The sequence below is a fragment of the Sabethes cyaneus genome, chromosome 1 (genome assembly GCF_943734655.1).
Source record: "Sabethes cyaneus chromosome 1, idSabCyanKW18_F2, whole genome shotgun sequence".
Lineage (NCBI taxonomy): Eukaryota > Metazoa > Arthropoda > Insecta > Diptera > Culicidae > Sabethes > Sabethes cyaneus.
The window spans coordinates 152,420,847-152,439,590 of NC_071353.1; the positions used below are offsets into that span (position 1 = coordinate 152,420,847).

At 39.5% G+C, this 18,744-nt stretch overlaps 1 protein-coding gene across 1 annotated transcript in view; it reads left to right on the top strand.

Moving 5' to 3' along the window:
- LOC128732319 (uncharacterized) overlaps positions 1-4,370 on the top strand; it is a 119,090-nt gene extending 114,720 nt beyond the window's left edge. The window contains exons 15-16 of the mRNA XM_053825564.1: positions 4,053-4,260; positions 4,315-4,370. Of these exons, the coding sequence (XP_053681539.1) occupies positions 4,053-4,260; positions 4,315-4,370 (264 nt within the window). The remainder of the gene's footprint in view (positions 1-4,052; positions 4,261-4,314) is intronic.
- Positions 4,371-18,744: the final 14,374 nt, after the last annotated feature.

An 18,744-nucleotide genomic window follows, 5' to 3' on the forward strand; every position in this document is an offset into this window, starting at 1 on the left:
TAGCTAAATCAAACTGTTCGGTCAAGCAATCAGGTCAAGCAGTCGAGTCGAGCAGTCGAGTAGAGCAGTTGAATCGAGTGGTCGAGTCGAGCAGGCAAATCAAGCAGTCAAGTCGAACAGTTAAATCGAGTATTCCAGTCGAACTGTTTAATCGAGCAATTAAGTCGAACAGTCCAGTCGAGCAGTTGAATCGAGTAGTCTAGTCGAACAGTTTATTCGAGCAGTCGAGTTGGGCAATTGAACCGCTGTCGAGTCGAGCAGTTTAATAGTGCAGTTTAATCGAGCAGTTAAGTCGAGTAGTCCAGTCGAGCAGTTGAATCAACTAGTTTAGTCGAGTAGTTGAGTCGAGCACTTGAATAGAAAAGTTTAGTCAAGCAGTCTAGTCGGGCAGTCGAGTCAAGTGGTTCAGTCGAGCAGTTAAGTCGAGCTGTCGAATCAAACACTGCAGTCAAGCAGTAGAGTCGAGTAGTCGGGTTGAGTGGCTAAGTCGAGCAGTTTAGTCGAGCTCTTGAATCAAGCTGTGAGTCGAGCAATCAAATCAAATCCAGTAGTCTTGTCGAGCAGTTGAATCGAGCAGACGATTCGAATAGTCCAATCAAGCAGTTGAGTTAAGTAGTGCATTCGAGTAGTAAAGTCGGGCAGTGGAATCAAGCAGTTGAGTCGAGCGTTGAATCGAACAGTTGAGTCGAGCAGATGAATCATGCTGTCCAGTCATGCAGTCCAGTCGAGCAGTCGAATCGAACAGTCCAGTCGAGCAGTTCAATCGTGCAGTTAAGTCGAGCAGTCTGGTCGAGTAGTAAGTCAAGCAATTGTGTCAAGCCGTCGAATCGAGTAGTTAAGTCGAGTAGTCCACTCGAGCAGTTAAATCAAACAGTCAAGACGATCAATCAAGCAGTTGAGTCGAGCAGTCGAATCGACCAGTCCAGTCGAGCAGTCTAGTCAACCAGTTGAGCATTCGAGTAGTCCAGCAGTCGACCAGTGAGGTGACTGAGAATACAACGCATTGCTACGAAAGCATGACGTCCTGTTAGGGACCTGTTTTAGTTACCGATAAGTCTCTTACGACGTCCTGTCAGAGACCTGGTTTTCGGTACAGACATAAGCCTCTTATATAAATAGATTGGAAGAAAATATAAGAAGAACGCGAAGAAAACATAGGAAAATGATAGAGTAACAAAGAAGAACGTACTGAAAGGAACAGTATGGAAGAAGAGGAAAAACGTTACTGCAAATGAGGAAAAATTTAACAGAAAAGTCGACACGAAAAAACAAAAAAAATTAAGCTGGAAAATACAGAAAGAAAAGAACCAAAAGGAAATGACAAAAGTGAAAGGATATATCTATAAGAGAAAATAACGAAAAAAAAAACAAAAACGGAAAGAGAGGAAAAATTAAAGGAAAATACAACGGCAAAAAGAAAACGACAAATGTAACGAGAAAAACACAAAAAAAAACGGAAGAGAAAAGTCAAATTGAGAATCCCATCAGAGGAAACGAAAGAAAAAAAATGCAGAAGAGAAAATAAAACAAGGGAAGACCAAGAAAAGTAGAAAGAAAAAGTGAAAAACTGAATAGACACAAAATAGGAAACCGGAAGGGAGAAAGGATAATCTTACGAGCAAACAGTAGAACTTTCCTCCTCTCTTCCTTTCTTGTATTTTTTTGATCATTTTTGGTCAATATTTTGTTTTTTTTTTGTTTGCTTTTGATCAATCTTTTGGTTTATTTGTTGGTCAATTTTTTGTCCCATTTTTTATTATATTTTTTGGTTTATATTTTGGTACAGTTTTAGTCAATTTATGGTGCATTATTTTTGGTTCATTTCTGGGACTATTTTTAGTACACTTTTTGGTTCATGGTGTTTGGTCGATTATTTGGTACTGTTTTAGTCGATTTTTTGGTCCATTTTCGGGTCTATTTTATGGTCCATTTTTTGGTTCAATTTTGCTCCATTTTTTGTTCAATATTTGGTCCACGTTTTGGTCTATTTTCTGGTACAGTAATCTTAGCCCATTAATGGTGCATTTTTGGGAGTTTTGACTCATTGTTTGGTCCAGTTTTTAGTACAGTTTTAGTTGTTTTTCTGCTGCATTTTTGGTCTATTTCTAAGTCTGGTATTTGGTCCATAGTTTGGTTCATTTTTTCATCCATTTTTTGGTATATTTCTTGGCACAGTTTCAGTCCACTTACGGTGCGTTTTTGGGTCAATTTTTTAACCCATTTTTTGGTCCATTTTTGTTGCATTTTTGATCCATTTCTTGGTCCATTTTCGGGTTCCGTTTTTAGGCCATTTTTGAACTATTTTTGGTCTATTTTTGGTCTAGTTTTTTAAACAGTTTTAGTCCGTTTATGGTGCACTTTTCAATCCTTCTGGTCCATGGGGCCATTTTTAGCCAGTTTTTTTTAAATATTTCCGAATTTTAAAGTTTAATTTACACTTGAATTACTGTAGTTCATGCCCTTTATGGTATCCCCAGCAACAATGTGAGTTTTATTGTACTGTTATGACGGGTTTCAGGATCAGTTTTGGTCTTAAATGCCTTTATAAGAGTGTAATAAAACTCATATTGTTACTTGGGATCCCATCAAGGGCTAATGCCGTTGGCGGAGGTCAACATGGACCGACACGCTACGATCCAGATGGCATAATTGTCGTAACAGAATGCTGGCTGGATTAGAACTTATATTTAGGCAGGGATGCATTCTGTTGTTAGAGATCACTGGTATTGGCTCGTTAATGAACATATCGATTCAGGCCCTAAAAATCTAGCGCTGATGTAAGGCGATTACAAGCAGTCTGTCCTTGAAAGAACATTTTAGATATACGAATGCCACAAAACGGAGACATTTTTGACAGTTTTTGTGTTTTTAGATGATTTGCATTTTACAATTTGCCCTAAAATACTTTAGATTCTGCCGTATTACTCTGCTCGATTCTTGAAGCCATCGAATCGAGTATTTCGCACTATTCTAAAGTACTTTAGATACCCATTAATAACGCTTTGCTCTTTCTTTGTCTTCGAATATGACTGCAGAAGGACATTCCAACCACAACATTCGGTCCCTGCTAATGTAGAAATCAAATAGATGCAGTTATCTAGGGTTTTAAAAGCTGCGTTTGATCACGTTGATCACGTTGTTGTTTTAGTATGGCCGGTTCATTCGGTGAGAGTTGCTGCTGAAACAAAATGAGTCACCAAGTGCAAATGAAACCTGTGTCTCTTCTGAAAGCCGATCTGATGACAGCCGTATTCTATCAAAAGTTCGAACACAGACAAACAGACATTACACTCTCAGTTCTATTCTTCGCACGCTGTAACAGTAATTTCTAATTTGGATTTGGTTGGGAATGTTGCTGTACATGTCATAGTGGCACCATTAACCGAAAAGGGTGGAACACCAAAATACTTGCTTGGCCGTAAGATATTTCTATTATAAGTTAATATGTGCGTATGTCGATCCATATTGATAATATATTAAAATGACAGTAATCGTATCTTACAAATCGCAAGCTGAGCTTGAATGTCGAACAATAATATTCTAACTAATCCGTTTTACAGTACTTCTGGAGCACCGCAAGGAAGCAACCTATGACAATTGCTGTTTTCGTTGGTAACGTTTTAAAAATGGAACCCCAGCACAGTCATTTTAATGGGAAAGCTATCAAGCAAATGATAGCAAAGGGAAAGTAAATGATTCTATGAGAAAAATGTTAGCGAAATTGAACAGCACATCGTGTTTGTTCAAAGCATGTTCTGTTTAGCAACCCGATTTTCTTTATTTGGCGCTCAGGGTGCCCCCTTCTGAGCTAAGGTGGTACCAAAAGTAATCATTTATGCTATTGTTGCTTTGGACCTTTCCTCAGAATTTTAAAATTTTTGAACCGCTGAACCAATTTTAACGATTTTAGTGTTGTAAAAAAAGTTTTTTAAATAAGTGTATTCTCGGTGAAGTGCTGCAAGGCTCCATATTGGGACTGTTATTTTTTTATTCTGTTGAATGGTTGCAAAAATTCAATTTTTCATATTTCTCTCTCCCTCCTCAATTTCTAGATCCTCCAAGCGTACAACAAACCAACGACGGTCAGTCCGACCAGCTCGTCCAGTGGGTCCTGTTCGCATCGTTCGACCTCGGGGCAACCGAAGTCCCTGCCGGGCCCGAAATCGATGGGCCTCTCGCGGAAGTACACCGGCCCCGCTCGCTTTCCCGTAACGCCCGTTAAGGATAGCCTGCGCACCGTCCTGCCCGCTCGTCCCAGCAGTAGTCTCAGCACTGGCTATGGTGGCACCGGCGGCGGCGGCGGCGGCGCCGGAGGTCGCATCCAGCTGTCCCTGTCGAACGCATCCGAGGACGAGCAGGTGTTCATCTGAAGCCGGAAGCCGCAAGCGTCGCAGTTAGGTTAGTTCCGATCCACCATTTCGATCATCATGAACCATCATCATCCTCTGTTCGTTCTGTGTTGAATTATTTTTTTTTTTGTGTAATATTAGTTGATAGTTTTGTTTTTCTTTTTGTGTAATTTGTGGCTGTTTTGTGCTTCGTAAGCAACGAAAAAAAAGAGTTTTTTTTCCTATCATTAAACTTTTCTATTTCCCTAGCCTTTATTCATAGTATATCGCTTAGCTGTTTAGCTTCCTATTGTGTTAAGCTTTTACTTTTAGTTAAGTGTAAACTACTGAATGTACCAGTACCTCTTCCCAAAGGGGGAGACAACCCGCAGATGAAAACCGAAACAAGCAAAAGTTTATAATTAATTAAAGTCGGAAACTGTTCCGTGATTGAAGTAGTAATTTGTGTTACGTGTTTTGTTGTCTCTATGGTCTCTTGACACATTTCCCTGGTTTTTTTCCTCTTCCTTTCTTTCTTCTTGTTTGTACCTACTGCTTGCGTAGTTGCGACGGTTATGTTATTTTAACTGCCAAGCCAAGTAGTTTTCTGTTGCCCCACTATTTGCTGTCTTGTTCATGATTTTGCGCCAACTTTTTGCTCGTTTGATTCTTTCCATTTGTACTGCTATTAGATAGTACCGGTAAGTGTGCAGCAGGATAATCTCACCAACCAGTGGCTAGTCGTCTAGTGGAGGTGAAGCGCAAGGGTAAGTAGATTTTCTTCATTGCTTTAGCTGCTGGAAAAGTTTCGCAACTCCAAGCATAGTTGTCGATATTAGTTTTGGCTTGTTTTTACACTCCAGTCTGTTTCTCTCTCTTTTAGGGGTGAGTTTATTAGAAAGATAGAAAGGATAGTGCTATCGTCGGGGGGTACTTTCGAAAGAAAGGCATGCAGCGGCAAACGCTAGAGAATCTGTGGAATGAAAAGTGCTTTGCAAGCGCTTATAAGCACCGTAGTCGGTGATGGTGACGAGTGGAGCTTGTCTTGTCTTGTCCTGTCTCGCAGGAGGATGAAAGTTTGATAAATTGTTGATTGAACTGGCTGGCAGTTAGTGGGGATGTGATGTCCTGTATGTAATAGTTTTAAGACAGTTGAGCACTTTCAGCGTGGAGAGATGTTCATTAGCATCCGGTGGAACGTTATCCTCAGCTTAGTCTAATTAAAACTGTTCTCTTCATGGAATTTTGTGTTTGCTTCGTCAAATATTGCTCCCGCTATAGTTCTGCAAACATTTTGCTTGCAAAAGTTCGAGATCAATCATTATCACTCACATTCCATTATAATAAAAACACCAATTAAAGTAGTGTCTAAGCACCAATTTAGATCTACCAGACATTTCTTCGATAACAGTTCAATACCTGCCTGAGTTGGACTTCTCAATGCTTATTACCATTTTTTGACTCACTTCAAGCATTTTTTAGACTGGATTTGGGACCAATTTCAGTCGGTATTTAATCTCACTTTAAAGCCGGTGGCGATTTAAGTCGGATTTGAAACCGATTTCTACTGAACTTTAATACGACTCTTAAGTCGGTGTCAATTTCACGTTGATTAGGACCGATTGTGGTCGTCCTCCAGTCCGACTTTAGAGTTGGTGGCGATTTGAGTCAAATTTGGAACCGATTTTGGTCGAACTTTAATACGATTTTAAAGTCGGTGACAGTTTGAATCGGATTAGTAGCCGGTAACAGTCGGATTTAGGGCCAATTTTGGTAGGACCTTAAAGTCGCTGGTGATTCCAGTTGGTTTTAAAACCGATTTGAATCAGGCTTGGGGCGATCTGGTCGGACTACAAGCTAACTTTAAAGTCAGTGCCGGCTACCGTCGGATTTGAGTTCTCTTTGAGACGGGTTTGAAACCGACTTGCGTCGGACATTAATCCCTTTTTAAATTTAGGGTCGATCTTGGGGCCAGTTTGAGTTACGTTTGGAGCTCGTTTCAGTCCGATTTTAATTGGAACCGATTTCAGTCGAATTTTGGTTTACTTAATCCGATTTTAATCTGATGACTAATTTTAGCCGATTTAGGTCGGCTTTTGGACCGATTTTAGTCGGTATGTGATATCACTTTAAAGTCGGTGGCGATTTAGGTCGAAGTTGGAACCAATTTTGATCGGACTTTAATACGATTTTAAAATCGGTGGTAATTTTAATTGGATTAGAAGTTGATTTGAGTCGGATTTTGGGCCAATTTTGGTCAGAATTTAAATCGAATTTTGGTCCACTTTAAGCCGACTTCATTCAACGATATTGGTTAGACTTTTAGCTGGATTAAAAGTCGGTATTCAATCGAATTTGTCATCGACTTGATTTGAGTCGGATTTTGGGCTGATTTGAATTGGATTTGGAACCAATTTGGACTGCAATCAGGACCATTTTTGGTCGACTATAAAATCGGTTCCTCTTTAGTAGGATTTAGGATCGATCATGGCCAAAATTTATCTGATGTTATAGTCGCTGCTGATTTTAGTCGGATTTGGGTCCAATTTCGATTGGACTTTAAAGTCGGTGGCGATTCGATTCCGATCAGGAGCCGATTTGAGTCGGATTTGGGGCTGATTTTAGTCGGTATTTACCCTGTCTTTAAAGTCGGTGGCGATTTGAGCCGGATTTGAGCCGATTTAAGTCGGATTTGAAGCCGATTTTGATCGAACTTTAATACAACTTTAAAGTTGGAGTCAATTTCAGATAGACTTGGGCCGATTTTGGTCACATTTCAATTCTACTTTAGACTGTAAAGTTGGTGGCAATTTGAGTCGAATTTGGAACCGATTTTTATTGGACTTTAATACGATTTTAAAGTCGCTGACAGTTTGAATCAGATTGGAAGTTGATTTGAGTCAGATTTAGGGCCAGCTTTGGTCGGACTTTAAAGTCGCTGGTAATTTCAGTCGGGTTTCAAATCAATTTGAGTCGGATTTGGGGCGATTTGGTCGTACCATAAGCTAACTTTAAAGTCAGTACCGACTACAGTCGGGTTTGAGTTCACTTTGAGGTGGATTTGTAACCGACTTTGGAGTCGGACATTAATACGACTCTAAACCCGATAGCGATTTCACTTAGATTTGGGGCCGATTTCAGTTACATTTGGAGCCCGTTTCAGAACCGAACCGATTTCAGCCGAATTTTGGTCTACTTTAATCCCATATTGATCTGATGACTGATTTTGGCGATTTGGGTCTGATTTTGGACCGATTTTAGTCGGTATTTAATATCACTTTAAAGTCGGTGGCGATTTGAGTCGAATTCTAAACCTATTTTGATCGCACTGTTTGACGATTTTAAAGTCAGTGGCAATTTGAATCGGACTAGAAGCCGGTTTGAGTTGGATTTAGGGCCAATATTGGTCGGACTTTAAACTCGCCGGTAATTTCAGTCGGTTTTGAAACCGATTTGAGTCGGATTTAGGACGAGTTGGACGGAATTATAAGCCAATTTTAAGTCAGTGAAATTGACTTCAATTTGTCCGACATTTGAGTTGCAGTTGGAGCCCATTTCAGTTCGATTTTAATTGGAACCGATTTTAGTCGAATTTTGGTTTACTTTAATCCGACTTTATTCGAAGACTGATTGTAGAACAATTTGAATTTGGGATTGTTTTGGGTAGACTCTAAACTGGATTAAAAGTCGGTATCAATTTCAATCGAATTTGGGGTCGGCTTAAGTTCGATCCGAAACAGATTGATGGCCGACTTGCGTCGAATTTTGGGTTGGTTTAAATCGGATTTTGGAGTATTTTGGACTGGAATTGGGGCCACTTTGATCGAACTTTAACATGAATTTGGTTGCACTTTGCCGACTTTGTTGGTTTTAGTCGGATTTTGACTGGACTGTAAAGTCGGATTTGAAGCCGATTTCAATCGAACTTTAATGCAACTTTAAAGTAGGTGACAATTTCAGATAGATTCGGGGTCAATTTTGGTTACACTGCAATCCGACCTAAGAGTTGGACTGTAAAGTTGGTGGCGATTTGAGTGGAATTTGGAACCGATTTTTATCGGACTTTAGTAGGATTTTAAAATCGGTGGCAGTTTGATTCGGATTAGAAATTGATTTGAGTCGGATTTAGGACAAATTATGGTCGGATTTTAAATTTGCTGGCCATTTCAGTCAGTTTTGTAAGCGATTCGAGTCAAATTTTGCGCGATTTGGTTGGACTTATAAGCCTTCAAGTTAAAGTCAGTGGAATCGATTTCAATTTGAGTCGGAGCTGGAACCGACATGAGTCGGACAATTGAGTTGCAATTGGAGCCCTTTTTAGCCCGATTTGAATTGGAACCGATTTAAGAATTTTGGTCTACTCTAATCTGACTTTTTTTTTTGGGCCAATTTGAATTTGGGGAAGATTTTGGATAGACTTTAACCTGGACTACAAGTATCGATTTCAATCGAATTTAGGGTTGGCTTAAGAACGATGTGAATCAGATTTAAGGCTGACTTTAGTCGGATTTGGCACCAATTTGGACAGAAATGGTGACCATTTTTGGTTTGACAGATTTGCCGCCGATTTTGGTTACACTTTGCCGACTATAAAGTCAGTGGCGATTTCTCATTAAGATTTAGGATCGATTTTGGCTGAAATTTATTCTGATTTTGAAGTCGCTGCCGATTTCAGCCGGATTTGGGCCCAATTTTGATTGGACTTTAATACGATTTTAAAGTCGGTTGCGATTTGAGTCGGATTTGGGGCCAATTTTAGTCCGACCGGCTCAAACCGGTCGGTGATAATTTCAGTCGATGTTGGGACGTCTTGAGTTGGATTTGGTAACGATTTTGGTAAGACTATAAGCCAACTTTACAGTCAGTGCCGACTTCTGTCGGATTGGAGTTCAATTTAAGCCGGATTTGGAAACGATTTGAGTCGAACTTTAATCAGACTCCTAAGTTAGTAGTGACATCAGTCGAATTTAAGCTAGTTTTGAAACAGTTTAGAGTCGGATTATGGAGTCTGATTTAGACTGGTTTTGGGACCGATTTTAGTTGGTATTTAATCTCACTTTACAGCCGGTGGCGGTTTGAGTCAAATTTGAGCCGATTTTAGTCGGATTTAGGGTCAATTTTAGTCGGATTTTAAAGCTGCTGGCAATTTCAGTCGGTTTTGAAACCAATTCGAGTCAGATTTAGAGAGATTTGGTCGGACCATAAGCCAACTTTAATGTCACTGCCGACTACAGTCGGGTTTGATTTGGAACCGACTTGAGTCGGATATTGATCCGACTGTAAACCGGATAGCGATTTCACTTGGATTTGGGGCCGATTTGAATTACATTTGGAGCCCATTTCAGTCCGATTTTAATTGGAACCGATTTCAGTCGAATTTTGGTCTACATTAGTCCGACTTTATTCGACGACTGATTTTAGGCTAATTTGAATTCAGGGATGATTTTGGTTAGACTTTAAACTGGATTAAAAGTCGGTATTCAATCGAATCTGTCATCGACTTTGTGTCCGATCTGAATTAGATTTATGTCCGATTTGTGTTGGACTTTAGGCTGACTTGAATCGGATTTGGATTGCATTTTGCCGACTATAAAATCGGTTGCGTTTTCAGTAGAATTTAGGATCGATCATGGTCAAAATTCATCTGATTTTATAGTCGTTGCTGATTTTAGTCGGATTTGGGTCCAATTTTGATTGAACTTTAAAGTCGGTGGCGTTTTGGTTCGGACTAGGAGCTGATTTGGGTCTGATTTGGGACCGATTTTAGTTGGTATCTCACTTTGAAGTCGGTGGCGATTTGAGTCAGATTAGAAGCCGATTTTGATCGAACTTTAATACGACTTTAAAGTCGGTGTCAGTTTTAGATAGAGTTGGGCCAATTTTGGTAAAGTTGGTATCGAAGTCGAATCTTTGAACCGATTTTTATTGGACTTTAATACGATTTAAAAGTAGGTGACAGTTTGAATCGGATTGGAAGTTGATTTGAGTCGGATTTAGGGCCAGCTTTGCTCGAACTTTAAAGTCGCTGGTAATTTCAGTCGGTTTTCAAACCGATTTGAGTCGTATTTGGGGCGATTTGGTCGGACCATAGGCTAACTTTAAAGTCAGTACCGACTACAGTCGGGTTTGAGTTCAATTTGAGGTGGATTTGGAACCGACTTTGGAGTCGGATATTAATCCGACTCTAAACCCGATAGCGATTTCACTTGGATTTGGGGTCGATTTGAGTTGCATTTGGAGCCCGTTTCTGTCCCATTTTAATTGGAACCGATTTCATTCGAATTTTGGTCTACTTCAATCCAACTTTAATCTGTTGACTGATTTTAGTCGATTCGGGTTTGATTTTGGACCGATTTTAGTCGATATTTAATATCACTTTAAGGTCGGTGGCGATTTGAGTCGAATTTTGAACCGATTTTGATCGGACTTTTATACGATTTTAAGGTCGGTGGCAATTTGAATCGGACTAGAAGCTGATTTGAGTCGGATTTAGGGCCAATTTTGTTCGGATTTTAAAGTCGCTGGCAATTTCAGTCGGTTTTGAAATCGATTTGGTTCGTAGTAGCACGGGCCCCCATGAAGCCCGCCTTATACTGCCCTACGAATTCTCTTGCTATAGCAGCTAATTCTAATTTCAAGAAAAACGAAGTCTTAGTTTGCTACTCTGATTTGTAGCTATCAATCGTTCGATATCATTTCATATCTCTGGCTGTTTGCAACGTCTGTGTAATCTGGCTAGAGTAAAATGTAGCTTAGAAAATTGTGGATCGTTTGCTGTCTTTAACCAATTTTTTTTTAATTTTGCGTCTTCTATTTTTCCACTTTTTGTTTAGTTTTTTCTCGTTTTCTTGATTTTTGCTTTCACTTTGCTCCCGTTTCTCCACCTTGTCTCTTGTTTTCCATTTTTCCCTCCTGTGTTTCCTGTTTCGTTGTTCCGTATTGTTTCGTTTCTTGTCTCATTTTTCTTATTTTCGGTGCTGTTTTTCACCCGCTTTTTATACCCCCTTTTTTCTCGTTTAAAATTTTCGTGCTTTTGAATTCATTTTAGCTTCTTCTCGTTTTACGTCTTCATCACTTCCGTTTTTCCTGCTTTTTACGTTTATTCTGTTATTGGTTCCCTCTTTTCCCTATTTTTTTGGACATTTTCTCTTCCATTTAACCTTTTTCTTTAGTCCGTTTTTTCTGTTTTCTTTTCTTCCTTTTCTGCTTTATGCTTCATTTTATATTTATATTTATATTTATGCTTCATTTTATATTTATATTCCGTTTAACCTCTTTTTCCCGTTTTACTCGTTTCCGTTACTCGTTTTTCTCTCACTATGCCTCTTCTCCCCCATTGATTTCCTTTGTTTTCTGCTCCGCATTTGCTTTCTTGTTTCGTTTTCCCTTTTTTCTCTCGGCTTCTCTTATTTTCTGTCCGCTGTTTCCCTTTTCTCTGTTCCTGTTCTTTTCTCTTTTTTGTTCTGTTTTTCACCTTTTGCCTGAGTCCGGATTTTTATCTGTTCCGCTTTTTTTCCTCAAAAAAACGTGCCTCAAGTTTTTCTCCTTTTTTGTCATTTGCTGTTCAATTTTCGCCTTTTTTCTTTTTTACGGTCTCCGCTTCCGCTTTTTTTCGCATTTTAGTTCCTTTTCTATTTCATTTTTATTTTTCATCTGCTTCGTTTTTTTTTCTAAGTATGTCCTACTTTTCCTCCTTTTCTGCCACGTTTTTCTTTTCCGTTTTATCCTTTTTGTCTTCCGTTTAGATTATTTCTCTCCAATTTTTTCTCTTTCTGCTCTGTTTTTACTCTACTACCGTTTTTCAGTTTTCATGCTTCTGTATTTTTTCCTTTTCTAGTCCTAGTTTTTCTCTTTTTTTATCCCGTTTTTTGTTCCTTTTCTGTCCGATTCATCCTCATTTTCTTCGTTTGGTTATGGTTTTTCCTTAATTTCTCTTCCGTTCTTCATTTTTATCGGCCCTGTTTACTCGTTTTTGCTTCGTTTTCTCTCTTTTATGTCCCGTTGCACCTCTCAGTCTGTCAGATATTTTCTTTCGTTTTTCTTTTCTTAATGCCAGTTATTACTCTATTGAGTTTTTATCACGTTTTCCTTCGTGCTCTTTGTCGTTTTTTCTCCTTTCGTCTTTTGGAAAAACCTAGTTTTTCGGCCATAACTCGGGAACAACAAAAAATGTTGTTATTAAAGTTTTATTATTTAAAGATTAGAATTTGACAAACAAAATTTTCAAAAAGTTTTAATGTAACAGAATATAATGGATTGGTTTTAAATTGGACTTGAAACTATACTTAAAATGGAATTTGAAATCGGTGCAGAAATTGGGCATGGCATAAAAATTGAATTAGAGCTTGAAATTGAGTATAATTAGGCTTGAAACTAAACTTGAAATTTAATTTATAACCGAACTGGGAATGAGACTTAAAACTAGTACTATTTTTACGCAATTAATTTTTGCTAATTGCTAAAATAGCGGCCGATAAAATTAAAAACAGATTACATTTTACAGGGAGGGTAGGGTACGTGCCCCAGTGTGCCCCGGTCTGGGCACGCCAGTGCTTTCATCAGTTTTGAAGCGATGTCTTTTGACAGTTTGAAATAGTTACCAATATTTGGCAATTTGCTCTCGCTAAAGATGCTGCTACCTGATTCCTGATACGCAGCATCGCACCTCCTACCTTAGCTACAGCAATAGAGCATTACCGAATATGGCAGCGTGGAGGCGCTAGGTAGGGATTTGGATGGGAAGAGCTATGTTGGTCGCTTTCTTGTTTGCCTTCCCCATTTCATCCGTCCAACAAGAGTGCCATAATATAAGCAACAGTTTGTTCCAATTCTAAATGAAGCAAGCTTTGGACAAAAATTTTCTCTTGAAGCCGCATCTAGCTCTAGCATCCCTCTTTCTTAAGGGGGGGCCCTACTCTGGAAAGTCGGAAAAATCGAATTTTATTTTTTTGCATTTTCGGTATAAACGTACCTTTAGAAATGTACTCTTCCAGAGTAGGGCCCCCCTTAACTAAAAAGGGATTCAACCTTTTATCAGACAAAACATACTTCTTACCCGAGAAATCCACATTTTGTGTTTCCTTATTTGGATTTCTGAACCTTTTATGGATTACTAGCTGACCCGACAAACTTCGTATTGCCACAAATTAACCTGTGTTGTACATAAATCATGAATCTCGGATGATCTTTGTCACAATCTCGAGTTTTGCAAGCCCCCCAGTGGGCGGCGCTTCCGACGGCGGGTCACCGGCAACACTCGCGACCGTCTCGTCCTGAATGATCTAGTGTTACTATAGATAGTTTTTGTGGTCTTGTATTGACTAATGTTTTATGGAAGAGTCTCGAATTTCTCGAGTTGGATTAGTTTTTGAGTTTCGCAAAAATTTCTGTTTTATTTGTATGAGAGTCCATATCCCCCTACCACAGAGGTGAGAGGTCTCTAACTATCGTAAAATAAATTCAAGACTCCAAAATCTCCCACATGCTAAATTTGGTTCCATTTGCTTGATTAGTTCTCGAATTATGAGGAAATTTGTATTTCATTTGTGTAGAAGCACCCCCTCTTGAAGTTGGGAGGGGTCCTAATTCACCATAGAAAATATTCTTGCCCTCGAAAACTTTCACATGCCAAATTTGGTTCCATTTGCTTGATTAATTCTCGAGTTATGAGGAAATTTGCATTTCATTTGTATAGGAGCCCCCCTTCCTAAAGTGGATAGGGGTCCCAATTCGTCATAGAAAAAATTTTTGCCTCCAGAAACACCCACGTGCTAAATTTGGTTCCATTTGCTTGATTAGTTCTCGAGTTATGAGGAAATTTGTATTTCATTTGTATAGGAGCCCCCCCTCCTAAAGTTGGGAGCGGTCCTAATTCACCATAGAAAATATTCTTGCCCTCGAAAACTTTCACATGCCAAATTTGGTTCCATTTGCTTGATTAATTCTCGAGTTATGAGGAAATTTGTATTTCATTTATATAGGAGCCCCCCCTCCTAAAGTTGGGAGGGGTCCTAATTCACCATAGAAAATATTCTTGCCCTCGAAAACTTTCACATGCCAAATTTGGTTCCATTTGCTTGATTAGTTCTCGAATTATGAGGAAATTTGTATTTCATTTGTGTGGAAGCACCCCCTCTTGAAGTTGGGAGGGGTCCTTATTTACCATAGAAAATATTCTTGCCCTCGAAAACTTTCACATGCCAAATTTGGTTCCATTTGCTTGATTAGTTCTCGAGTTATGAGGAAATTTGTATTTTATTTGTATAGGAGCCCCCCCCTCCTAAAGTTGGGAGCGGTCCTAATTCACCATAGAAAATATTCTTGCCCTCGAAAACTTTCACATGCCAAATTTGGTTCCATTTGCTTGATTAGTTCTCGAGTTATGACGAAATTTGTATTTCATTTGTATAGGAGCCCCCCTTCCTAAAGTGGGTAGGGGTCCCAATTCGTCATAGAAAAAATTTTTGCCTCCAGAAATACCCACGTGCTAAATTTGGTTCCATTTGCTTGATTAGTTCTCGAGTTATGAGGAAATTTGTATTTCGTTTGTATAGGAGCCCCCCCTCTTAAAGTGGGGAGGGGTCCTTATTTACCATAGAAAATATTCTTGCCCTCGAAAACTTTCACATGCCAAATTTGGTTCCATTTGTTTGATTAATTCTCGAGTTATGAGGAAATTTGTATTTCATTTATATAGGAGCCCCCCCTCCTAAAGTTGGGAGGGGTCCTAATTCACCATAGAAAATATTCTTGCCCTCGAAAACTTTCACATGCCAAATTTGGCTCCATTTGCTTGATTAATTCTCGAGTTATGAGGAAATTTGTATTTCGTTTGTATAGGAGCCCCCCCCCCCCTCTTAAAGTTGGGAGGGGTCATAATGCACCATAGAAAATATTCTTGCCCTCGAAAACTTTCACATGCCAAATTTGGTTCCATTTGCTTGATTAATTCTCGAGTTATGAGGAAATTTGCATTTCATTTGTATAGGAGCCCCCCCCTCCTAAAGTGGGTAGGGGTCCCAATTCGTCATAGAAAAAATTTTTGCCTCCAGAAACACCCACGTGTCAAATTTTATTCCATTTGCTTGATTATTTCTCGAGTTATGAGGAAATTTGTATTTCGTTTGTATAGGAACCCCCCCTTTAAAAGTTGGGAGGGGTCCTAATTCACCATAGAAAATATTCTTGCCCTCGAAAACTTTCACATGCCAAATTTTGTTCTATTTGCTTGATGAGCTCTCGAGTTATGAGGAAATTTGTATTTCGTTTGTATAGGAGCCCCCCCCCCTCTTAAAGTTGGGAGGGGTCCTAATTCACCACAGAAAATATTCTTGCCCTCGAAAACTTTCACATGCCAAATTTTGTTCCATTTGCTTGATTAGTTCTCGAGTTATGAGGAAATTTGTATTTCATGTGTATAGGATCCCCCCTCCTAAAGCGGAGAGGGGTCCCAATGCATCATATAAAAAATTTTTGTCTCCAAAAACACCCACATGCCAAATTTGGTTCCATTTGCTTAATTACTTCTCGAGTTATGAGGAAAATTGTGTTTCTTTGGTACAGGAGCCCCCCCTCTTAAAGTGGGGTGGGGTCCTAATTTACTATAGAAAATATTCTTGCCCTCGGAAACCTTCACATGCCAAATTTTGTTCTATTTGCTTGATTAGTTGTCGAGTTATGCAGAAATTTGTGTTTCATTTGTATGGGAGCCCCCCCTCTTAGTCGGGGGAGGGGTTTCTAACCATCACTAAAACCTTTCCTGGTCCCAAAAAACCTCTACATGCATACTTTCATCCCGATTGGTTCAGTAGTTTTCGATTCTATAAGGAACATACGGACAGACAGACAGAAATCCTTCTTTATAGGTATAGATTTTCATTATTTTCGATTAGTTTTGGACCATTTTTGAATTATCTTCGTATAATTTATAAATGGGTTCGAAACACATTTAATAATTTTTGAACCTTTTTTGGCACATTTTTGTATTATTTTTGGATGATTTTAGGACCATTTTTGGATTATTTTTAGACCATTTTTAAATAACTTGTGGATCATTATTAGATCAATTTAAGATGACTTTTGTTTCATTTTTAGATATTTTTTTGCCATTTTTGAATCATTTTTTGAAATGTTTTGGAGCATTATTGCTATCATTGGATCATTTTTGTATCACTTTCGATTAGTGTTGAATAAATTCTTATGTTTTATTGAAATTTATGTTTCATTTGTATAAGAGATCCCTGCTTCCACCGGGGGAGGCATCTCAAACCATCATAGGAACATTTCTTGCCTTCAAAAACCTCCACGTGCCAAATTTGGTTCCATTTTCCTGAACAGCTCTCGAGTTATGCAGAAATTTGTGTTTTATTTGTATGAAAGCCCTCGTTTCCAGAGGGCGGTTGTGGTGAGGTCTTGAACCATTATAAGAACCTTCGCCCCCAAAAACCCCTGCATATAAATTTTCACACCGTTCGGTTTAGTAGTTTCCGAATCTATAAGAGTCATGCAGACAGAAGCTCGATTTTATATGTGTTGATAGGTCCTGCTTGATTTTTCATAATAGCGTGCACGCACAAAGAACAATGCGTCTCCATCATTTTTCAATTCGATGGAGACACCTTGTTTATTTCCGATAAATTTCCTGCGATAATTGTAGCGAATACGTATACGTATTGGTTACACACAGGTTTTTTTATACGGTTTGTTTTTACGATTTTTGGATTAACGCAGTTTTTTATAACGTCTTTCGAATTACGCGGTTTTTCAGCGATTTTTAATTCCGAGTAATTTTTACGACGATTTTAAGCAGCTTTTTCGGTGATGACTTAATGAAAATTTTTTGACTGATATCCCACAATTTTTTTTGCCCCCCGATTTTTTAAGCCAATTTCAAAGGAGGGGGTGGGGAAACAAAAACTTTAAAAATAATTTGCATTAGCCTGAACTTGTCAAACAACGTAAATTCTAGAAAATAACAGCAGTTATAACAGCAATGAACAATGCGCTTCCATCAGTTTTAAAGAGAAACCGGATCTTGTCCTTTGACAGCCAGACACAGTAATCAAATATTGCCAAACAAAGCAGCAGCCAGCCTGTCTCCGAGGAACTCACAATCCAGCTTCGTAACTGCGAAAGCCTAAGCCAGTCTACTCCCCATATGTTTTCCCGCGAACGCCAAAATCAATTTATGTGGAAATTGAACTTCCAATTTTTTCTTCCCATAAACAGTTTATGTTTACTGTCACATCAACTTGGGATTTCCGTTTTCATAGCTTTAATGCCAAACAAAAACACTCCCACACAGACACACATACACACCGACGCACACTCCCAAATAAATAAAGGTATCAATATTTTGAAACGACACCAGGCTGCAGAGGGAAAAAGCAAAAAAAAAACTTTTCTTTTTACGACATTGTTCCAGAAAGGTGGTACGGTGGGTGGTGAAGTTCAGTTGCAAGGCACTTACCGGAAGCAGCTCGCGTAACGGGAATAAACAAAAACAAAAGCAACAAAAAAGTTGCACCATTTACATCGATATAAACTGACGAGGCTTAGTACCTCCTCCAGTACGAGCGAGCTGTGCTCTCTACTAGGTGTGCTATCGTGGCTGTGGGTGAAAGGTGCAACCGACATCGATTTTAGGTCAATTGATATTACGTCGTAACGTAACATCACGTAAAGTAAGAAACAATACATTCCCAGACGGGCACGGGAATTGGAACAAATCCACATCCGCGCCAGCCAGCGGAGAAGTTCTGTGGTGCATCTGTCGTAGAAGAGTTAAAGTAGCAACTTAAGACAGTCAGTCAGTGGAAGCGCACGGTTGTTTGTTTTCGCTGCTGGTGCTGGCTGTAAGGAAGATGGAAGAAAAATGATTGGCGTCTCCCTTGGGACTGCTGGGGAAGCACCGAAGCAAAGATTGACACATCGCCGCACTGCACTGTGGGACGAGTAGCCGGGACGCAAGAGTGCACAAGATAATGAAAGAATAACTATCTTTTTCCCGTCCATCCGTCTCTGTTTACGTTTGCTTCTCGATAGTAGTAGGATAGTAATCGGCACGGCACGGATACCTGGACAAAGCCGTCGTCGCATCGGTGTCGGAGTTAGGTGCAACGTGGCAATTTTCTTCGTTAGGTAAAGTGCTAGTTGCGCGCTAGTCCCGCTAGTCCTCGGAGAGTGGGGGTTGAACCCCGGAGAGAGTGGGGGTCGGAACGTTATGTCTTAATGTGATTAGTAGTAGAGCATTCCGTAACAACCAACGAACGGTTGCAGGAAGCAACCGGAACGGAACGACAGTAAGCAAGCAGTGCAGTGCAGTGCAGTGTGGTTCGGAGTGTAAAAAGGAGTGCACCGGTTTTTTCTTTTATCCTCCGGTAGGAGAGAAAGAGAGTTCCTTTTGTTCGCGACCGCG